At 43.3% G+C, this 24,601-nt stretch overlaps 1 protein-coding gene across 1 annotated transcript; it reads left to right on the forward strand.

Moving 5' to 3' along the window:
* The first annotated feature begins 9,585 nt into the window (after positions 1 to 9,585).
* Positions 9,586 to 24,090, forward strand: fignl1 (fidgetin-like 1). Its single transcript, XM_055919267.1, has 2 exons — positions 9,586 to 9,758; positions 21,836 to 24,090. Exons 1-2 carry the CDS (start codon positions 9,680 to 9,682, stop codon positions 23,794 to 23,796), a joined length of 2,040 nt encoding a protein of 679 aa, XP_055775242.1. The 5' UTR covers positions 9,586 to 9,679; the 3' UTR covers positions 23,797 to 24,090.
* Positions 24,091 to 24,601: the final 511 nt, after the last annotated feature.

The raw sequence follows: 24,601 nt of genomic DNA on the forward strand, positions 1-24,601 counted from the left end.
TAATTTAAGAGGATTTCAACCCTGTTGATTTATTTGGCACTTACTACGGTCATTTTTTAATTTTTACATCTTAAATAAATGCAGCTATAGACTTTTACGAACAGTAGGTAGATATACTTTTTCATATTTACCTTAAAACCAGGAAAGTAAAGCAGATAACTTGTGTGATGTTTATTATCACCTTGCAGTCCAGCTTTTTATTTTTTTAAAAATCAGTTTCCATCTCTGTGCAAAGGCATGGTCCAAGCTACGGAAGATGGTAAAACAGTATTATAATAATTGATTGGAATTGCATCGCACTTTTCTAAACACCCCAAATCTCTTTACAGTGTTTCCTTCCAAAGGCTGTGCATCTGTTGAAGGTAAAGAATACGATAGGCGAGGGATTGGGAGGGATGGTAGGATTAGGGGGAACTAATAAAGGAAAATATATTTTAAAATATATTATATTGGAAATGATGCAGACAATTACATTGACGGAAGCCACAATCTATCTGCAATATTAAAGCTGATCTACCCCCCCCCCCTAAAAAAATTTTACAAATAAATATAGAAATAATATACTATTATAATAAAAGGCTTGTAGAGAATCTAAAAACGAACAATGTTGCTCTATCAAATAGAATAACTCTGTGGTTGGAATGGAATCCATTATGCTAGTTAGCTAGCTCATTTTAGATGAGAGTTGCAACTTAGCTGTAACTAGTATATTAGTTAACTAAAAAAGAAAAAGACAACTTACCCTTTTGTCCTTTCTCAATGTTATGAACGTCAGTGGCGTTGCCGAATGTATTGGTGGTTCCCAGTTGTCTTGAACGTCCTGATTCTCAGTTGTTTTGAACATGGCATATTTAGTTATGTGTGTCGCATTCAAAACAACTTGAAACTCGGAAATCCCCGTCTTCTGATTTCAGTGCATTCAAGACAACTGGGAACTCGGGGGAAAAAAATAGCTCCGACTGGGAAAAATAGTTTTGAACGGTCATCCAACTCGGAATTCCAAGTCGACAACTCTTGCATCTTTCTAGAACTCAGACTTTCCGACCTGAAGATCATTGACGTCATGATTTGACCTAATTTCTTTCCAAATTCGCAATTGTCTTGAAAACACCATTGAACCTAAAACTTGAACTCGAAATATACCGAAACCGGTAAACGTGTTATTACACTCCCTCACCTGATTGGTCGTGTAGACAGACTTTGTAGTTGTGGTAACTAGTGACGATCTAGCTAAGCTGATGCGCAGAAACACGTCATCGAGTCTAACAGTCATCTTGCGCCGAACTGCGCATGTAAAGGCGGTCAAATGAAAGGAACTCCAATATGAAGTTGTTTACGGAAAAAAAAACGTCAGTCTGTCAATTTTATGAGGTTGGAGTAATTACATGTTCAACTACTTATGGCAATTTACAACTAAGGAATAATGTTTATCTTCTCTCAATTGGCTGCCGACTGACTGATCTACAAATAACTTTGCATCATAAATAACTACTCTATTTGTTGAAAAGTCAGTCACAATTTACCCATGATACACTACAGTTTTTGATCCTCTCGAACATGGCCATTGACTTCTCAAACCCCAAAGCGGTCTGCTTTGTCTCTTTCGCAAGCGTTCCTGGAAGTCTCGCGATGTTGAGCCTCTGGGTTTAGAAAGTCTGTTCTAAGGGTCAAAAGGTTTTGATAGAGAAAGTGTTGTTTTTTTGTCTAAAAGAAACCTCTATTTTGCTTGTTTGAAATGGATACAGATGTAATCTCTGAATTCACGTATCTTATTCTCTTGAGAGTATTGCCTAATAATGGTCAGTTGAGCTTGCCTCCTATTCAATCAATACCCAGCAGATCTTATAAATTATGAGACATATAGTGAAAGACAATACACAGCAATGTCCGGGGTCCAAGCCTGTTTGGACACGTGGCTAGACATGACTGATTGACTAGACTGGGCGGACTACACTTGACTAATTAGACTTGAACTAAACTTACTGGACTGGCCCGGACTATCCCCAATTAAACAAAATATATTTGAATTCCCACAGTACGCTATAAATGTTCTGCTATTAGCTACAGTGGCAAGAAAAAGTACGTGAACCATTTGGAATTACCTGGATTTCTGCATAAATTGGTCATAAAATTTGATCTGATCTTCGTCTAAGTCACAACAATAGACAAACTGTCTGCTTAAACTAATAACAAACAATTATACATTTTCATGTCTTTATTGAACACACTGTGTAAACATTCACAGTGTAGGGTGGGAAAAGTATATGAATAACTGGTTGACCCTCCTTTGGCAGCATAAACTTAACCAAACGTTTTCTGTAGTTGTGGATCAGACCTGCACAATGGTCAGGAGGAATTTTGGACCATTCATCTTTACAAAACTGTTTCAGTTCAGCAATGTTCTTGGGATGTCTGGTGTGAACTGCTCGAGGTCATGCCACAGCATTTTAAATCGGGTTGAGGTCAGGACTCTGAAGGCATATTTTCTTCTGTTCAAGCCATTCTGTTGTTGATTTACTTTGGTGTTTTGGGTCGTTGTCCTGTTGCATCACCCAACTTCTGTTGAGCTTCAATTGGCAGACAGATAACCTAACATTCTCCTGCAAAATGTCTTGATAAACTTCGTAATTCATTTTTTCCATTGATAATTGCAAGCGGTTCAGGCCCTGAGGCAGCCCCAAGCTATGATGCTCCCTCCACCATACTTTACAGTTGGGATGAAGTTTTGATGTTGGTGTGCCCCCCCACCCCCCCCATAGTGTTGTGTGTTCCTTCCAAACAACTCAACTGTAGTTTCATCTGTCCACAGAATATTTTGCCAGAAGCGCTGTGGAATATCCAGATGCTCTTTTGCGAACTTCAGACGTGCAGCAATGTTTTGTTTTTGGAAAGCAGTGGCTTCTTCTGTGGTGTCCTCCCATAAATACCATTCTTGTTTAGTGTTTGACATATCGTAGACTCCAGATATTTCTGTAAGTCTTTAGCTGACACTCTAGGATTCCTCTTAACCTCATTGAGCATTCTGTGCTGTGCTCCTGCAGTCATCTTTGCAAAACAGCCACTCCTAGGAAGAGTAGCAACAGTGCTGAACTTTCTCCATTTACAGACAATTTGTCTTACCGTGGACTATTGAACATCAAAGCTTTTAGAGATACGTTTGTAACCCATTCCAGCTTTATGCAAGTCAACAATTCTTAATCTTAGGTATTCTGAGATCTCTTTTGTTCGAGGCATGGTTCACATCAGGCAATGCTTCTTGTAAATAGCAGACATTTTGTGAGTGTTTTTATAGGGCAGGGCAGCTCTAACCAACATCTCCAATCTCGTCTCATTGATTGGACTCCAGGTTAGCTGACTCCTGACTCCTGACTGGAAAAGTCATTAGCCTAGGGGTTCACATACGTTTTCCAACCTACACTGAATGCTTAAATGATGTATTCAATATAGACAAGAAAAATACAATAATTTGTGTGTTATTAGTTTAAGCACACTGTTGTTTGTCTATTGTTGTGACTAAAATGAAGATCAGGTCAAATTTTAAGACTAATGCAGAAATCCAAGTAATTCCAAAGGGTTCACATACCTTTTCTTGCCACTGCATTTCTTCACCACCAGATGGCACCATGGACTATCATTGAGCTCTGTAAGATGGGAGGGCTCAGGATTCAACCCCAATTTGAATATAGTGTTTTACACCTATCCTACCCAAGTGTTAAACATAAGTCTCATCTAGGCCTCCGCATAGCTACATAGATCTACAAATCACTGCTTCGTTGAAGGACGAGAATCGTGAGGAGTGACGCCACCTAATATATGCCAAGCTTATGTGCATGTTGCAGCAGTGTGTAGGAAGGACAGTGTGTAGGAAGGACTGATTCCAAGATGTAAGAAGTGTGCAGGTCAGGAGGGCATGAGACAAAGCAGTGTGTAGAATCGTTGGAAAAAGCTGTGTGTCAACTGTGGGGGTTCCCTGGGGATCAGAAGTGTCGGGTGCGATAGAGACAGTTAGAGGTTGTCAGGGTCATTGTGCAGAAGGTGTCGTATGCTGAGGCATGGAGGAGAGTAGAGGATGATGGGCAAGGATAAGAGTTCAGTTCCCTGTGAGTAGTAGGCCAATACAAAGTGATCTGAATAATATGTCATTCAGTAAGGTTGGCTTCTTAACATTATGTTTTTATAGGAGAGTGGGATATAGGTGCAGGGTTAGTTGGTGGTGCCATCTCCCCCCCTTTTTTAACTTCCCTTTTCACCACAGCCAGCACACTGTTTTTTGTATCACAAAGTAAGTGTAACGTGATCGACTACAACAGTGAACTCTGCTGAGGGGAGGACGGCTCATAATAATGTCTGGAACGGGAACAAATGGAATAATACTGTTCCACTATATCCGCTCCAGCCATTACCACAAGCCTGTCCTCCCCAATTAAGGTGCCACCAACCTCCTGTGGACTACACACTCCCGCACAGTAGGTGGTGGCATGCACATTCCAATTGTTGGTGGCCACAATAATTAATGACACAAAAAAAACAGTAGGTACAGTCAGGGCTGGCTCCAGGCATAAGCGACATAAGCGGAATAGTAGAATGCACAAGGTGCAAGTTCGGAATTTGGTTATGGCAGTCAATGACAGTCACTCAATTAGCCATGTCAGCTAACAATTGTTTTATTTGTAAATTAGTCTAGACAGCTATCATGTCCAAATACCGACCGGTTACGCATTGCACTTGCCCAGGGGCCCTGACCTCCAGGGGGCCCCTATTGATTTTGTTAGTTACTCTCACTCAGATATCATTAACATGGCTTAAGTCACGGCAAAATGTGTAGAATTGCGGGAAATTAGCTTCAAAACGGAAAAAACATTATCTCCACCCCATGGCAAAATGGTAGAATTGCAGAAAACTTGCTTTAAAACTGAAAAAAATATAAAACATTTTGGAGGAACTCAGTCGGGGTCTCAACTTACTGAGTTAGAATAGTAGAATACACAAGGTGGAAGTTCGGGCCATGTAAGGGCCATGGGAAAAAAGTTATTTTTGCGCATTTGATATTGCCTATAGGGTGCAAAATTGCTGGGACCATGACTGGCAAGTGAGCTGCATCGCTAAAATAACATGGCGGGACTGCGGTTGGGTTTGGGACCAGTTCTTGCGGTAGCTGGTGGGAGTCAGAAAAGCTGCAGATGCAGGCTGGCGGGAGCGGAATGAAGAGATTGGTTCCACAAAGACCTCTACTGTGCACCATGACAGTGAAGCCTGTAACGTTAGAGCTGTTTATTACTATGTCAGTGTGAAAAGTAGGGAATTAGCTAGGGAAACTGACAGATCAATAATTGCACTGAGAAAAATATCAGAATATCAATCTTGAATCATTTGGCTGATGGTTTCATTTGATTCAGGTCTAGTGTGAGTGAGGCAAAAATAATAGCTAACGTTAGCCAAAATTTGGCCAGCTCTTTCTCTCTAACGGTACATCAACTGGCGAAAGCTAGCCAAGTTAATTTACTTCTGTTCAAACTGGAAAAAACTAAGGCAAAAAAACATTTCCATACAAACAACTGCTGTAATATTGTAATAATATCCACTTCATATCGCTATCTGAAAGATAGCTAAAGGATAGAGCTGACCTGGCTGTTGTAGCTACTAGCTAGTATAGCTAATTCATTCACCTCAGTCGATAGGGGATGAAACAGTAGCTAACGTTACAATGCTAGCTCAGCACTGCGAATAAACACTGGCTTCGTTTTTTCTGTTAAGTTAAACAGCAGTTACCTTGCCAGCTACATCAGTCAACTAAAGAGTAGCCAGTTTCTGCTCTGCTTGCCTTCCAGAAGCTTTGCTTTCACACAGCCTGTCAGCCTGCTCTGTAGTGTCCATGCAGTCCTAAATCCAGCAGGCTGAACCCTCTGAACAGCCCACCCAACCACTCGAAGGCATCCGCATGGTACTTAAGCACATCGTTGCCGCTTTTTGTATCGCATTGCAATGATAAAACTGGGGGGGGGGACAAAAAAGCAATTTCAGAATGTTGTGGGGGGGACATGATCCCCCATCCACAGTGAAAGTTGCGCTCCTGTCAAAAACGTATAAGAATGTTTTAAGAAAGCATTGCGTTCAGTACAAACCAGTCTGCAACATTACAAACGTTCAAGCTAGCTGAACGCACCCATGGTGTGGTGCCTAGTTGAAGCAAAATCCTGCAGTACCTGCGGCATTCCAGGAACAGGGTTGCCTACCCCTGCTCCAGGGTCCTGTGGTGAACGGACTGCTGTGCAAGGTATTGGGCAACAGCTTTCTTCCAGGGCCCATATTCACAAAGTGTCTTAGAGTAATCAAATCAATAACTTGCTAACACCAGACATTTATATATTAGCCCTTTTTGAGACTCACTTAGATAATTAATTTGATGATACATCCGTAGCAATACAAGGATATAACATCTATAGAAGAGACAGAAATGCTTATGGGGGATGTGTTGCTGTATATATTCAGAGCCATATCCCTGTAACGCTTAGAGAATATATTATGTAAAGTGTTAGTGAAGTGTTGTGGTTGCAGGTTCACTTGGCACATCTACAGCCTTTTCTATTGGGGTGTCAGTAAGTACTTTTTTTTTTTTTTTCACCTTTATTTAACCAGGTAGGCTAGTTAAGAACAAGTTCTGATTTGCAACTGCGACCTGGCCAAGATAAAGCAAAGCAATTCGACACATACAACACATAGTTACACATGGAATAAACAAAACATACAGTCAATAATACAGTAGAAAAATAAGTCTATATACAATGTGAGCAAATGAGGTGAGATAAGGGAGGTAAAGGCAAAAACAAGGCCATGGTAGCGAGGTAAATACAATATAGCAAGTAAAACACTGGAATGGTAGATTTGCAGTGGAAGAATGTGCAAAGTAGAAATAGAAATAATGGGGTGCAAAGGAGCAAAATAAATAAATACAGTAGGGGAAGAGGGTAGTTGTTTGGGCTAAATTATAGATAGGCTATGTAAAGGTGCAGTAATCTGTGAGCTGCTCTGACAGCTGGTGCTTAAAGCTAGTGAGGGAGATAAGTGTTTCCAGCTTCAGAGATTTTTGCAGTTCGTTCCAGTCATTGGCAGCAGAGAACTGGAAGGAAAGACAACCAAAGGAGGAATTGGCTTTGGGGGTGACCAGTGAGATATACCTGCTGGAGCGCGTGCTACGAGTGGGTGCTGCTATGGTGACCAGTGAGCTGAGATAAGGCGGGGCTTTACCTAGCAGAGACTTGTAGATAACCTGTAGCCAGTGGGTTTGGCGACGAGTATGAAGCGAGGTCCAGCCAACGAGAGCATACAGGTCGCAGTGGTGGGTAGTATATGGGGCTTTGGTGACAAAACGGATGGCACTGTGATAGACTACATCCAGTTTGCTGAGTATGGTGTTGGAGGCTATTTTGTAATTGACATTGCCGAAGTCAAGGATCGGTAGGATAGTCCGTTTTAAGAGGGTATGTTTGGCAGCATGAGTGAGGGATGCTTTGTTGCGAAATAGGAAGCTGATTCTAGATTTAATTTTGGATTGGAGTTGCTTAATGTGAGTCTGGAAGGAGAGTTTGCAGTCTAACCAGACACCTAGGTATTTGTAATTGTCCACATATTCTAAGTCAGAACTGTCCAGAGTAGTGATGCTGGACGGGTGGGCAGGTGCGGGCAGCGATCGGTTGAAGAGCATGTATTTAGTTTTACTTGCATTTAACAGCAGTTGTAGGCGACGGAAGGAGAGTTGTATGGCATTGAAGCTCGTCTGGAGGTTAGTTAACACAGTGTCCAAAGAAGGGCCAGAAGTATACAGAATGGTGTCGTCTGCGTATAGGTGGATCAGAGAATCACCAGCAGCAAGAGCGACATCATTGATGTATACAGAGAAAAGAGTCGGCCAGAGAATTGAACCCTGTGGCACCCCCATAGAGACTGCCAGAGGTCCGGACAACAGGCCCTCCAATTTGACACACTGAACTCTGTCTGAGAAGTAGTTGGTGAACCAGGCGAGGCAGTCATTTGAGAAACCAAGGCTGTTGAGTCTGCCGATAAGAATGTGGTGATTGAGAGAGTCGAAAGCCTTGGCCAGGTCGATGAATACGGCTGCACAGTATTGTCTTTTATCGATGGCGGTTTTGATATCGTTTAGGACCTTGAGCGTGGCTGAGGTGCACTCATGACCAGCTCGGAAACCAGATTGCATAGCGGAGAAGGTACGGTGGGATTCAAAATGGTTGGTGATCTGTTTGTTAACTTGGCTTTCGAAGACCTTAGAAAGGCAGGGTAGGATAGATATAGGTCTGTACAGTTTGGGTCTAGTGTCTCCCCCTTTGAATAGGAGGATGACCGCGGCAGCTTTCCAACCTTTGGGGATCTCAAACGAAACAAAAGAGAGGTTGAACAGGCTAGTAATATGGGTTGCAACAATTGTGGCGGATAATTTTAGAAATAGAGGGTCCAGATTGTCTAGCCCGACTGATTTGTAGGGGTCCAGATTTTGCAGCTCTTTCAGAACATCAGATAGAGGACTCATCTTTGTATCTGTGCCATTATAGCATCTGTGACAGCATTGAAGCTATCTCGATTTAAAAATAGTCCATTTTATTCTTCTTTATTTTTTCTTTATTTATCATAGGAATCCCCACCCAGTTGACTACTTTAAAATAGTGGAAGCCCTCAATGGCAATGTCCATGCTAAAATGTGTTTTATAAACTGGGTGGGTCGAGCCCTGAATGCTGATTGTCAGACAGCCGTGTACCACGGGTATGACAAAACATTTCCTTTCACTGCTCTAATTACATTGGTAACCAGTTTATAATAGCAATAAGGCACCTCAGGGGTTTGTGATATATGGCCAATATACCACGGCTAGGGGCTGTGTCTAGGCACCCCGCATTGCGTTGTGCATAAGAACAGCTTTTAGCCATTGTATATTGGCCATATACCACACCTCCTCTGGCCTTATTGCTTAAGGGTGCATTCGTAAATTTCCTCTGGCTATCTACTCCGATTTTTGAGCACTCTAATCTGAGTGTGCCAGAGCGCAGAATAACTGATGAGTTGAACATGGCTGGTGTCAGTAAACATCGGCAAAGAGTTAGTACAGTTACAGTCAAGTCAACGCTCTGAATAACATGAAAACAGCCTAACCAGCTCTGTTAGGGCAAGTAAAATGGTCAAAGTGAGGTGTTCTCTCATTTATGTCTGGAAGTAGCTAACAAGCTAGCTAACTTTAGCCAGTTAGCTTGGGTGCTTAACTACAGTTGTCAGAACACTCGAATGTACGCTCTGAGAGCAAAAACGCTCTGAATTTACGAACGGACAATCTGATAATTATCTGAATTTACGCCCTCTGGCACTCCACAGTGAAATATCTTTGACAAGTCCCCTATCTGTTGCTATGACAACGGGCTATAAAGTCGTTTTCCCACCCAAAGTTGCCAAAATGCCTCGTGCGTCCACTTATATCACTCCATTCGTAACAACCTAACCATTACGAAACTTATATTCGAACAAATAAACCTCACGTAGCAATATATGTTATTGTTGACCAAATTCGAAATTAATTTACCTCCATACAACATTTCGTCACTTCGTGGGCGGAGTAAAACCTCTCGCTTCTCCTCTTCCTATGGACGGGAAGCATTGTTGTACCAGCTGGGCCTGTGAATGGGATATAACCACTTTTCCATGGTGCAAAAAGTTATTCTCTATTTTTCCAGCTACAACTGTTTGTTACGTATCTGTGGTAAGTCGAGATCTGTCTAGCACGCCAGTTAAATTTGTAAATTAGCTAGCTTAGCTAACTAGCTAGAAGATACCGATCCTACCGCGCTTGTTTACGACGTGCACTGGGTCCGAACGCAATCATTGTTACATTACATTAAGACATCGTGGATCCGACGCGTATCTCAAAGCAGGGATGGGATATGCCACTGTACTCCAAATGTTACCTTTATCCACACTGCTCCATCGAGAAGATTGAAATACTGCTAGCCACTATGTGAACAGAATAAGCAGTTATTTTTGATTAAGCTGTCCATTTTCCTAGCCTGGTCGCCTGCAAAATGTGCCCGCTAAATGTACAGTTCATATAGTTTCAGTCGCGCTGCACTTCGTTATCCAGCCAGGTGTTACGAAAATATGCCCGGAGCGAGTAAAAAAAAAAAGACAACCTTGAACACAAATGACAACAGTAATTTAGAGGACCGTGACGCCAGGCTAGTGGGTAAATATTTTCCAAAAACATTATCTTCCACTTTCGGACGTTATATTCATAATCCTAACTGGAGTTCGGAAATGTGCCATATGGCTAAAATGTGAAGTTCGCTACTTGACATGACACATTGAATAAGTGAAGTAATGTGACGTTCTCTTCAACACTAACTGGACTCGGGGGTAGATCCAGGACACTCAAATTAGTATGATATGTTATGTTTGGTATATTTACAGTCAGATAATAGACAGAACGTCTGCGCCCCGCCCGCCTCGGGGGGGAAATATCCAATTATCACCTTGGCTCACAGCAAAAACATTACCTTTTTCAAACACAATTTTCTTGTTCTGTGCAGTTTTGGAAATTGCATTGCCTAATACAGACAGAAGCATGTCTGTTTTACGAAATATATAATCAAATATTTTATTTTCTCCGTATGATTGTTGATGACACTCCGATGTTCCGATGAAGGGAATTAAATAGTCAAATAATGCGCTCAACTCAGACAGCGGTGTGTAGGCTACTGTAGCTGCTGGCAAAGTAATTCAAAGCCTATACTGTGTCACTCAGGATGTAACTTTCCAGTGCTACTATTTTTTGCAATGTAATGTTACTTAAACAAAATCAGACAACCCCATAGTAGAATAGTTTACATATTTACCTAGTCGGCTTGTTGTGTGTGCTATGCGAGATAAATATTCTTCTTGAGACGCATTTAATGCTAGAGTCATAGGAAAGAAACATGTGTTCAAGCAGTCAATGCACAACAATTCTTAAAGCAAACAGGAGGAAAACACTTTTGAAAGCAGTTTTGGCCTTTGTTTTTTTAAAGAGGGGGGATCCCAGTTTTACATTGCTACCACGTTTATTCCTATACTCATTCAATTGTGGCATTCAATAATGGTTTACGGTGGCAGCAGACTATGTTGCGTTCCATCCAGAGAGGAAGTCTGTTTTGTGTAGTGTATATCCACTGGGGGCTTGGGGAGCCAAGGTAGTTTACCATTCAAGAGGGGCTGAGGCACTCTGACTCTAGCTAGCGAAGGTGTTTGAACTTCCGGATCTGGTATTATATGCCTGTTTACAAATGCTAGTTGCATGCCAGACTAGTCTGGTGTTCTATGCTTAATGACACTACTTTTACTTTTGACACTACTACCTTTGACACTACTACTACTCTATGCTTAATGACATTTTCAATACTTTCGGGTGTCGGTTGCCAGATTTGCCGACTTGCTTCAGCGACTTGCCCCATACATCTCGCACGAGAGAACTCACAGCTTGCCTGTAAGTTCTGCAGAAAGGCTGTCTGTGACCCTTTGGGTTTTTAGCGAGTGGCAGAACACAGAAAAGTATCGCTGAGAGTTTATAAGTTAGGAATCTCAACAGTTTGTGCCATAGTGTGGCACACTTCCATGACGATCTGGAATGTCCTGAAGGAAGATTTTGTTGCTTAATGGGCAGATATTGCCAGAGGTTCGGGGTACTGCTGGAATGATCCGTTTTGTGCATGAGCTGTCGACAGAAAACATGTTCAGATCCGAGATCCGGCAAGCTCGGGCAGCGATTACTACAACTAAAATCAATTTTTCTCAATGGTCCTGATGGCAGTCTGCGATGCAAGGTACCAGCCATATCCAGGTAAGATGCGCTAAATACATGTGACTATGTACATATGTGAAAATTATACCAATATAAACGTTGTAATGATATGCCTCACATAAAAGTGATCTGGCATCCCTATAAGAGGATGGGTCCTATGTCCAAAGTATAGGCCACACAGTTATGATAGTACACATTTGATAGCTTTCATGGTCCTTTTCAATACTAATGGTAACTCTTTTATTCAAAGGTTCTTCTGGCCTTGATGACGCCAAGAAGATCTACAACTATTGCCACTCAGGAGCCAGAATAATTTCAAAGAACTGCTTTGGGATCCTTGCTGCAAGATGGAGGATCCTGGGATGAGCCCTTGAGGTTGCCCCAGACAAAGCTGAGACCATTGCGAAAGCATGTGTGGCCTTCCACAACTACCTTTGCACCACAGACACTGACAACACAACACAGATTCATCAACACGGTACATCCACCTCACATTTGTTGACCACTCCACACCCACTGTGTGGGACCTACTTCCAGAGCAGTGGAGACAAGGTTGTACAAGGCGACACCAGCTTCCTGGACCCAAGAAACATGTCGGCAGAAAGGTCAACCAGAGTTGCAATAGACGTGTGCAACAACACAAAGGACTACATCCACACACCAGTTGGTCAAGTGTCTTTCCAGGATGCTGCTTTCACACATGGAACCCTACAGTAAATGTTGGAGTGTGGTTTTGAAAACATGTCCACAAGTACAGTACCAGTCAAAAGTTTGGACACTTACTTATTCAAGGGTTTTTCTTTATTTTTACTATTTTCTACATTGTAGAATAATAGTGAAGACATCAAAACTATGAAATAACACATATGGAATCATGTAGTAACCAAAAAAGTGTTAATCAAATCAAAATATATTTTATATTCTTCAAAGTAGCCACCCTTTGGTTTTATGACAGATTTGCACACTCTTGGCATTCTCTCAACCAGCTTCACCTGGAATGCTTTTCTAACATTCTTGAAGGAGTTCCCACATATACTGAGCACTTGTTGGCTGCTTTTCCTTCACTCTGCGGTCCAACTTATCCCAAACCATCTCGATTGGTTTGAGGTCGGGTGATTGTGGAGTCCAGGTCATCTGATGCAGCACTCCGTCACTCTCCTTATTGATCAAATAGCCCTTACTTAGCCTGGAGGTGTGTTGGGTCATTGTCCTGTTGAAAAACAAATGATAGTCCCACTAAGCGTAAACCAGATGGGATGGTGTATCGCTGCAGAATGCTGTGGTATCCATGCTGGTTAAGTGTGCCTTGAATTCTAAATAAATCACAGACGGTACCACCAGCAAAGCACCATCACACCTCCTCCATGCTTCACTGTGGGAACCACACATGCAAAGATATGTTCATCTGCTCTGCGTCTCACAAAGACATTGCGGTTGGAACCAAAAATCTCAAATTTGGACTCATCAGACCAAAGGACAGATTTCCACCAGTGTAATGTCCATTGCTTGTGTTTCCTGGCCCAAGCAAGTCTCTTCTTATTATTGGTGTCCTTTTAGTAGTGTTTTCTTTGCAGCAATTTCACCATGAAGGCCTGATTCAAACAATCTCCTCTGAACAGTTGATGATGAGTTGTGTATGTTACTTGAACCCTGTGAAGCATTTATTTGGGATGCAATCTGAGGTGCAGTTAACTCTAAAGAACTTATCCTCTGCTGCAGAGGAGACTCTGGGTCTTCCTTTCCTGTGTCGGTCCTCATGAGAGCCAGTTTCATCATAGCGTTTGATGGTTTTTGTGACAGCACTTGAAGAAACTTTCAAAGTTCTTAATTGTCCACATTGACTGACCTTCATGTCTTGAAGTAATGAAGGACTGTTGTTTCTCTTAGCTTATTTGAGCTGTTCTTGTCATAATATGGACTTGGTCTTTTACCAAATAGGGTTATCTTCTGTATACCACCCCTTCTTTGTGACAGCACTGATTGGTTCAAATGCATTAAGTTCCACAAATTAACTTTTAACAAGGCACACCTGTTAATTAAAATGCATTCCAGGTGACTACCTCATGAAGCTGGTTAAGAGAATGCCAAGAAAGCTTTTCATATTTTTTGGGAGACTCTCAAGGCATTTACCTTAACTTGGGTCGTGTCATGGCCTTTCAATGAGATCTTTCCTGCTATGTTAAATGGGTGAGAATGGCTGTCCAGCTGTTTATTTTTTTATTTCACCTTTATTTAACCAGGTAGGCAAATTGAGAACACGTTCTCATTTACAATTGCGACCTGGCCAAGATAAAGCAAAGCAGTTTGACACATACAACAACACATAGTTACACATGGAGTAAAACAAACATACAGTCAATAATACAGTGAAAAATAAGTCTATATACAATATGAGCAAGTGAGGTGAGATAAGGGAGGTGAAGGCAAACAAAATATATATATATATAAATAAAAATAAAAATAAAAAAAGGCCATGGTGGCGAAGTAAATACAATATAGCAAGTAAAAAAAAAACACTGAAATGGTTGGTTTGCAGTGGAAGAAGGTGCAAAGTAGAGAGAAATAATGGGGTGCAAAGGAGCAAAATAAATACAGTAGGTAAAGAGGTAGTTGTTTGGGCTAAATTATAGATGGGCTATGTACAGGTGCAGTAATCTATGAGCTGCTCTGACAGCTGGTGCTTAAAGCTAGTGAGGGAGATAAGTGTTTCCAGTTTCAGAGATTTTTGTAGTTCGTTCCAGTCATTGGCAGCAGAGAACTGGAAGGAGAGGCGGCCAAAGGAAGAATTGGTTTTGGGGGTGACCAGAGATATACCTGCTGGAGCCGTGCTACGGGTGGGCGTTGCTATGGTGACCAGCGAGCTGAGATAAGGGGGGACTTTACCTAGCAGGGTCTTGTAGATGACCTGGAGCCAGTGGGTTTGGCGACGAGTGTGAAGCGAGGGCCAGCCAACGAGAGCGTACAGGTCGCAGTGGTGGGTAGTATATGGGGCTTTGGTGACAAAACGGATGGCACTGTGATAGACTGCATCCAATTTATTGAGTAGGGTTTTGGAGGCTATTTTGTAAATGACATCACCGAAGTCGAGGATTGGTAGGATGGTCAGTTTTAAAAGGGTATGTTTGGCAGCATGAGTGAAGGATGCTTTGTTGCGGAATAGGAAGCCGATTCTAGATTTAACTTTGGATTGGAGATGCTTGATGTGAGTCTGGAAGGAGAGTTTACAGTCTAACCAGACACCTAGGTATTTGTAGTTGTCCACATATTCTAAGTCAGAGCCGTCCAGAGTAGTGATGTTGGACAGGCGGGCAGGTGCAGGCAGCGATCGGTTGAAGAGCATGCATTTAGTTTTACTTGTATTTAAGAGCAGTTGGAGGCCACAGAAGGAGAGTTGTATGGCATTGAAGCTCGCCTGGAGGGTTGTTAACACAGTGTCCAAAGAAGGGCCAGAAGTATACAGAATAGTGTCGTCTGCGTAGAGGTGGATCAGAGACTCACCAGCAGCAAGAGCGACATCATTGATGTATACAGAGAAGAGAGTCGGTCCAAGAATTGAACCCTGTGGCACCCCCATAGAGATTGCCAGAGGTCCGGACAACAGACCCTCCGATTTGACACACTGAACTCGATCAGAGAAGTAGTTGGTGAACCAGGCGAGGCAATCATTAGAGAAACCAAGGCTGTTGAGTCTGCCAATGAGGATGTGGTGATTGACAGAGTCAAAAGCCTTGGCCAGGTCAATGAATATGGCTGCACAGTACTGTTTCCTATCGATAGCGGTTAAGATATCGTTTATGACCTTGAGCGTGGCTGAGGTGCACCCATGACCAGCTCTGAAACCAGATTGCATAGCGGAGAAGGTATGGTGGGATTCGAGATGGTCGGTAATCTGTTTGTTGACTTGGCTTTCGAAGACCTTAGAAAGGCAGGGTAGGATAGATATAGGTCTGTAGCTGTTTGGGTCAAGAGTGTCCCCCCCTTTGAAGAGGGGGATAACCGCAGCTGCTTTCCAATCTTTGGGAATCTCAGACGACATAAAAGAGAGTTTGAAAATGCTGGTAATAGGGGTGGCAACAGTTTTAGAAAGAAAGGGTCCAGATTATCTAGCCCGGCTGATTTGTAAGGGTCCAGATTTTGCAGCTCTTTCAGAACATCAGCTGACTGTATTTGGGAGAAAGAGAAATGGGGAAGGCGTGGGCGAGTAGCAGAGGGGAGGCCAGTGCTGTTGACCGGGGTAGGGGTAGCCAGGTGGAAAGCATGGCCAGCCGTAGAAAAATGCTTGTTGAAATTCTCAATTATAGTGGATTTGTCGGTGGTGACAGTGTTTCCTATCTTCAGTGCAGTTGGAAGCTGGGTGGAGGTGTTCTTATTCTCCATGGACTTTACAGTGTCCCAGAACTTTTTTGAGTTTGTGTTGCAGGAAGCAAATTTCTGCTTGAAAAAGCTAGCCTTGGCTTTTCTAACTGCCTGTGTATACTGGTTTCTAGCTTCCCTGAAAAGTTGCATATCACGGGGGCTGTTCGATGCTAATGCAGAACGCCATAGGAAGTTTTTCTGTTGGTTAAGGGCAGTCAGGTCAGGAGAGAACCAAGGGCTATATCTGTTCCTGGTTCTACATTTCTTGAATGGGGCATGCTTATTCAAGATGGTGAGGAAGGCATTTAAAAAAAATATCCAGGCATCCTCTACTGACGGGATGAGATCAATATCCTTCCAGGATACCTCGGCCAGGTCGATTAGAAAGGCCTGCTCGCTGAAGTGTTTCAGGGAGCGTTTGATAGTGATGAGTGGAGGTCGTTTGATCGCTGACCCATTACGGATACAGGCAATGAGGCAGTGATCGCTGAGATCTTGGTTGAAAACAGCAGAGGTGTATTTGGAGGGCAAGTTGGTTAGGATGATGTCTATGAGGGTACCCGTGTTTACGGAATTGGGGTGATACCTGGTACGTTCATTGATAATTTGTGTGAGATTGAGGGCATCAAGCTTAGATTGTAGGATGGCTGGGGTGTTAAGCATGTTCCAATTTAGGTCGCCTAGCAGCACAAGCTCTGAAGATAGATGGGGGGCAATCAGTTCACATATGGTGTCCAGAGCACAGCTGGGGGCAGAGGGTGGTCTATAGCAGGCGGCAACAGTGAGAGACTTGTTTTTAGAGAGGTGGATTTTTAAAAGTAGAAGTTCAAATTGTTTCGGAACAGACCTGGATAGTAAAACAGAACTCTGCAGGCAATCCTTGCAGTAGATTGCAACACCGCCCCCTTTGGCTGTTCTATCTTGTCTGAAAATCTTGTAGTTAGGGATGAAAATGTCAGAATTTTTGGTGGTCTTCCTAAGCCAGGATTCAGACATGGCTAAAACATCTGGGTTGGCAGAGTGTGCTAAAGCAGTGAACAAAACAAACTTAGGGAGGAGGCTTCTAATGTTAACATGCATGAAACCAAGGCTATTACGGTTACAGAAGTCATCAAAAGAGAGCGCCTGGGGAATAGGAGTGGAGCTAGGTACTGTAGATAGCTGTAGATAGTAAGGCTAGACCCCCAAGCCCTCATCTACATAGCTTATGTACAAAGCAGTACAATTTTACTGAGTGACTCATTCAAACACAATTACAAATAACCAGACAAATACTTTTTAAGATATGAATTTATTAGCACCAGAGAGAAATAGTGCAAAGTAATACAGGGGAGACAAGTTAGCCCCCCCCAGTAAATTACCCAAGCACCATAACGTGTGAATAAGAAAAAGAAAGCATGCAACATTTTTTGCTGTGAGACAAATGGGAGATGTTGATCAGCAGTAATAGACACCATCCATGGTACTATGACATTGTAGATGGCCTTTGCTGGACTCTGCTGCTGTTTCTGTAACTCCTGCTATCATTTCTTTAAGTCATCCACCTGCTGCTTAATGTCGGTGTCCAAAGGATCCTCAGCTGCAGTGGCAATTTTAGCATGTAAATCTTGGTGGGGCAAAATCTAGATTTTTTTTTTTAGATGCATGCCATTAAAGCCACTACACAACACTAAACCATATATTCATTGCACTATAACCGTGACAAACGGTGCCCACAAACTGTTAGGGCCTACATAAAGCAGAGCCTTTTCTGGCAGCAAAACAGTTCATTCAGCCTCATTTACTGCCTTAAAAAAAAAAAAACATGGCTGATATGGCTGACTTGCCTAAGCAAATGTGGTTTTTACTGACAATTGAGATGTACAAACTATGGCATAAGGGAACGACAAGCGGATAAGAGGCAATCCGTAATTTCGATTTAAGATGTTAATGAGCGAGCTAGGACGGATTCAGTCAATATAACTTGATAACTATAATTTGTTCAGCACTTTTGAAATGTACAGCGACAGAATTCAGAACATGGGCCGTTCTTACAGTATTCCCCCAGGGGGCACCAAGTCAAAATCGTAGGATAAATAAAGGAGGCATATAAGCAGACAATGAAAGCTCTTACAATATTCAATAATTTGTCATCAAAGTCTGGCATTCTCTGGATTTATGGTGCTTTCAAGACAACTGGGAACTCTGGGGGTGACCAAAAAAACTAGGTCGAATAATGATGTCTGATCTTCAGGTCGGAGCTCCAGAAAGAAGCCCAAATTGGATGACCGTTTTCCCCGAGTTCCCAGTTGTCTTGAACTCACGGAAGTCTGAGATTTCCGAGTTTCCAGTTGTTCCACACTGCTCTAAGCTCCGTCGGACCTCTTTGCTATCGTCTATAGACCCCTTTTTTAAAGGCGCTGCATGGTCATTCCGACGTCTACATTGGCCGTGCAGCATTTACGGTGATATTACCTCTGCAGAAGTCAGGGCATTCATACTTCTTGCGCTTTGCCGAGCAGTGCAGAGCTGTTTGTTCATACCGGACCTCTCGCCCTCACCTACTGTTAACCAATCATGTCAACGCGGAGCTATACGGAGCCCTTCACAATGTAAAAAAATTGAGAGGCACACGGCGATACAGTACGCAGCACCATTCGGCCTCTGTTATCCTCTGGAGGCTTGGTAATTGCGTCACACCATCCATACGGCGCCGCCGACCACATTTTCGGATCAAGCATCAATTGTCTGTTAGGCGCAGCTGCGTCAGAGCTCTTAAAGGGGAAATTACTTCTTAAAAGGGCATACAGTGCCTTCAGAAAGTAATCATACCCTATGACTTATTCCATATTTTGTTACAGCCTGAATTCAAAATGTATAAAAATATTTAAAAAATTTCACCCATCTACACACAATACCCCATAATGACAAAGTGAAAACATGTTTTTAGATATTTTTGCCAATGTATTGAAAATTAAATACAGAAATGTCTAATTTACGTAAATATTCACACCCATGGGTTAATACATGTTAGAATCACTTTTGGCAGTGACTACAGCTGTGAGTCTTTCTGGGTAATACTCTTAAGAGCTTTGCACAGTTGGATTGTACAATATTTGCCAATTATTATTTTCAAAATTCTTCAAGCTTTGTCAAATTGATTGTTGATCATTGCTAGACAACCATTTAAGTCTTGCCATAGATTTTCAAGCAGATTTAAGTCAAAACTAACACTCTGGAACATTCACTGTCTTCTTGGTAAGGAACTCCAGTGTAGATTTGGCCTTGTTTTAGTTTATTGTCCTGCTGAAAGGTTATTTAATCTCCCAGTGTCTTGTGGAAAGCAGACTGAACCAGGTTTTCCTCCAGGATTCTGTGCTCAGCTTCATTTCATTTTTTTTATCCTGAAAAACTCACCAGTTCTTAACTATTACAAGCATACCCATAACATGATACAGCCACCACTATGCTTGCAAATATGGAGAGTGGTACTTAGTGTTGTATTGGATTTGCCCCAAACATAGCACTTTGTATTCAGGACAAAAAGTTACTTGCTTTGCCAGATATTTTGCAGTATTTTTGCAAAAAGGATGCATGTTTTGGAATATTTGTTTATTTTGTACAGTCTTCCTTCTTTTCCCTTGGTCAATTATGTTAGTTTTGTGGAGTAACTACATTGTTGATCCATCCCCAGTTTTCTCCTATCACAGCAATTGAACCCTGTAACTGTTTTAAAGTCACCATTGGCCTAATGGGGAAATCTCTGGGCGGTTTCCTTCCTCTCCGTCAACTGAGTTAGGGAGGACGCCTGTATCTTTGTAGTGACTGGGTGTATTGGTATTCCATCCAAAGTGTAATTAATAATGTCACCATGCTCAAAGCGATATTCAATGTCTGCTTTATTTTTTTTACCCATCTACCAATAGTTGTCCTTTGTGAGGCATTGGGAAACCTCCCTGGTCCTGTTTGAAATGCACTGCTTGTCAGAGGGACCTTACAGATATGTGTGGGTACAGAGATGAGGTGGTCATTAAAAAATCATGTTAAACACTATTATTGCACAGAGTGAGTCTGTGCAAAATATTATGTGACTTGTTAAGCACATTTTTATTCCTGAACTTATTTTGGCTTGCTATAACGGGCTGAATAATCTTTTCTTTTTTTAAATTCGCCTTTGATTTAACCAGGTAGGCTAGTTGAGAACAAGTTCTCATTTACAACTGCGATCCGGCCAAGATAAATCAAAGCAGTTTGACACATACAACAACACATGGAATAGACAAACATAGTCAATAATAAAGTCTATATACTTTGTGTGCAAGGGAGGTAAGGCAATAAATAGGCCATGGTGGCGAAGTAATTACAATATAACTATTAACCACTGGAGTGAATAGATGTGCAGAAGATGAATGTGCAGGTAGAGATACTGGGGTGCAAAGGAGCAAGATAAATAAATACGGTATTGGGATGAGGTAGTTGGATGGGCTATGTAAAGGTGCAGTGATCTGTGAGCTGCTCTGACAGCTGGTGCTTAAAACTAGTGAGGGAGAAATGAGTCTCCAGCTTCAGTGATTGTTTTTTATTTTTTGCAGTTTGTTCCAGTCATTGGCAGCAGAGAACTGGAAGGAAAAGGGGAATAGGCTTTGGGGGTGACCTGTGAGATATACCTGCTGGAGCGTGTGCTAGGGGTGGGCGCTGCTATGGTGACCAGTGAGCTGAGATAAGGCGGGGCTTTACCTAGCAAAGACTTGTAGATGACCTGGAGCCAGTTGGTTTGGCGATGAATATGAAGCGAGGGCCAGCCAACGAGAGCGTACAGGTCGCAGTGGTGGGTAGTATATGGGGCTTTGGTGACAAAACGGATGGCACTGTGATAGACTGCATCCAATTTGTTGAGTGTTGGAGGCTATTTTGTAGGTGACATCGCCGAAGTCGAGAATCGGTAGCTTTCTATAGCTACTATGCTTCAGCAGTTGGTTACAGGCGATAACGCCTTTTACTATTACAAAGATTGCTCTGTTACAATGTGGTTCAATGGGAAAGATTGTTAGTTTTCCCCAATTTCGTCGAGGGGAATTCCGTCTTATGACGAGTATGTATTTATTTGTGGATGTCAATCATCAATTTCGTATGATATGTTACTACAAATTGCAATTCGTATAATATGTTACGAAGTCCAATTTGTTGTAGCCAACATTAGTTAGGTGGTTTGCTGGCTAATGCTAACGTTAGCTAGGTGGATAATGTTAGCTAGGTTAGGGGTTAACGTTAGGCGTTTGGTTAAGGCTAGGGGAAGGGTTAACTAACATGCTAGTAGTTTTAAAGTAGCTGAAAAGTAATAAGTTGCTAAAGTTGTCTGTGATGAGATTCGAATGGGCAACCTTTGGGTTGCAAGACATTTGCGTTATACGCCCACCCTGACCAACCACCCTCTTTCGTTTTTGCCTTAAGTAACCTTCTGTCTTAATGTAACCATACCAAACGTAACATATCATACTAATGAGTGTCCCAGATTTACTATGTTAAATCTTGTCTATGAGACCAGGCTGTCAACACAACTTACTGAGGCTCATGGAATTTATAAAATTACTGTTCTCTGTGTGTTGTTGTTTGCCTGGCTGCTTCTTGGGTCATGCATTTTTAATGAGTCCTGTCCCCCATTTCTCAAACAGGTTGGAGCACGCCAGGCATGAGTGGTGCACACCTAGGCGAGTGGCAGAGGAGGTCCTTTGACATTTCATCTGGCACCTGCGCACCTGAGCAGACGGCAGACGCCTATCGGGCGCACATCCTCGCCATTCAATATGCATGGGCGAGCTCCCAGCTCTCTCAGGCCGGCACGGCCAGCCTGCTCAGGACTTACTCTGAGCGCTATGCCGCAGTGCTGGACTCGGACGACCCTCGCACGGGGCTTAACAACTATGCAGAGAGCGCACTGCACCTGGCCCGCAGTCAGAGGAACCACAGTGACAAATGGGAGTCGTCCCTGACAACTGCGAATGTGCTGGAGCTGCCATGCGTGCAGAAGATGATTCAGGCTGGGACAGGGGGTGGAAAGTCCCTGGTGGCACCTGCAGATGTTGACGTCACTGTTGGACAAGAGAGCAGAGGCAGCTCCCTGCCTGTTGTTTCCTCCACTGGACTCAGAGCTGCAGAGCCTCCATTCAAACCCCTGGGACCCACATCATGGCCCAAGGCTGCGGGCAACAGCACTTTCAGCAATTTACAGAGTATTACTGCAGAGAGACCAAGAGGCCCTGAGGGATTCCCCAGCCACCCCAATTCCTCTGCTGGCCCCTCAGGAAGTGCTCAGTCTCTGTTTGGCCAGCACTCCTCAGCTCCACCACATCCAAACCCAGGCCCTGAAGCGAACCAATCTGTCTTCTTCAACTCTAACCCCTCCAAGAGGAAGACATTCTATAACTCCTGTGGAGAGAGTGGCAGAGGGGGGGCATCTAGAGGGCAAGACCAAAGTGGTGGTGGCACTAACTTCAAAACGGCAAGGGAGCAGTTTATTGTTGATCAGCAGAAAAAGCACTCCCACCAGCCCCAGAGAGCTCAGCAGCCACCTGGGACGGTGGTTGCCATGGGGAATGCCACGAAGAAGTCACTGGGGGCCAACAGGCCACGGGGGACATTTTCCAAATTTGTGTCCCCAATGCCAAGGCAGGAGGACAAGGAGGGTGGGGTCGGGAGTAACAATGGCCAGGAGACTCAGCCAGTTGACGAGCGTCTGAAAAACTTTGAGCCAAAGATCATCGAGCTGATCATGAGTGAAATTATGGACCACGGGCCGCCCGTAGCCTGGGATGACATTGCTGGCCTGGAGTTTGCCAAAGCCACCATCAAGGAGATTGTTGTGTGGCCTATGCTCCGGCCTGACATCTTCACTGGCCTCCGTGGTCCACCCAAAGGCATCCTTCTATTCGGGCCCCCGGGGACAGGAAAAACTCTGATTGGGAAGTGCATCGCTTGCCAGTCAGGTGCCACCTTCTTCAGCATCAGCGCCTCCTCTCTCACCTCAAAGTGGGTGGGGGAGGGAGAGAAAATGGTGAGAGCACTCTTCGCCATTGCCCGCTGCCACCAGCCAGCAGTCATCTTCATCGACGAGATAGACTCTCTGCTGTCCCAGCGTACGGACGGGGAGCACGAGTCATCCCGGCGGATAAAGACTGAGTTCCTGGTTCAGTTGGACGGGGCGGCCACCTCAGCCGACGACCGTATCCTGGTGGTGGGGGCCACCAACCGCCCTCAGGAGATAGACGAGGCGGCTCGGCGCCGCCTTGCCAAACGCCTCTACATACCCCTTCCCGAGGCAGCCGCAAGACGGCAGATAGTCTCTAGCCTCATGGCCTGCGAGAAAAGCCAGCTGGAAGAGGAAGAGCTGGAGAACGTGGTCACAGGGACGAAGGGCTTTTCCGGGGCCGATATGACAGGACTGTGCCGGGAGGCAGCGCTAGGCCCCATCAGGAGCATCCAGCTCAGTGACATTGCCACCATCACCCCCGACCAGGTGCGGCCCATCCTCCACTGTGACTTCCAGGAGGCCCTGAGGGTCGTGAGGCCCAGCGTCTCAGCCAAAGACCTGGAGCTCTATGAGGAGTGGAACAATACTTTTGGTTGTGGTCGTTGATCAGGGAAGTAGTAATGACTCGCATTATACATATTTGCCATTTACTGCTGTTGGGGAAATATTTAGTTTATGTTGAGTAAATAAAATTGCATTTTAGATTTCCCGCAACAGACTCCACCATAAAATGAGACTATTTTAATAATCTGTCTATGTTAACTTGATTTTTCATTTACTAATCCATGGCACAATGTTTATTTCCAAATATAGGCTATTTGTTTTTCTACACTGTTGATTCACTAAATAAGATATTGGTGTAAGTAATATGTTCCTAATAAATTTGCTAAATGTTTTCTATTGCGTTGCACAGCAAACGGGTTTTCCTTTGTAACACAGAGAGGAAATGTGACTGTTTTTCTGAGGACGGATTACGGGAAATATTCCCTATTCACTCCATTAGTTAGCTACCTGTTTATCCAAAGTAGATGAAATCAGGCCTACGTCAGCTTTCAGTTTCTTGTCATCATCAATGTTTGTTAAATGAGGTCTAGTGTCTCCCTGTCACTTGCATATCTTCATCCCTTACAGTTTACATTCAAACTCGACCGTGATCTGGCAAAATTACTCCACCTCAAATTCCATTTGACGAAAGCAGACCTGCCAACACGCACGCATTTTGCGTACCAACTACGCAATTCTCTGTCCGTGTATGCAGGTACGAGATCCGAGTAAAAAGTACGCCGAAATTAATAGGGCCTGATTTATTTATTTACATTTTATTTACATTTTAATAAAAAATAAATCCACTGAGTAAATCTAACATCCGGATTCTCGAGCTGCAACACACAGACGTGTATGGAGTTTGTGT

This window comes from Salvelinus fontinalis, chromosome 1 (assembly GCF_029448725.1).
Source record: "Salvelinus fontinalis isolate EN_2023a chromosome 1, ASM2944872v1, whole genome shotgun sequence".
NCBI classification, from domain to species: domain Eukaryota; kingdom Metazoa; phylum Chordata; class Actinopteri; order Salmoniformes; family Salmonidae; genus Salvelinus; species Salvelinus fontinalis.

Excerpts from the sequence above, each read along its gene's own strand:
- fignl1 (XM_055919267.1), top strand. The coding sequence starts at position 9,680 with ATGGGATATAACCACTTTTCCATGGTGCAAAAAGTTATTCTCTATTTT. Across the intron at positions 9,759-21,835 it reads CTGTTTGTTACGTATCTGTG|GTTGGAGCACGCCAGGCATG; the intron begins GTAAGTCGAGAT and ends TTTCTCAAACAG.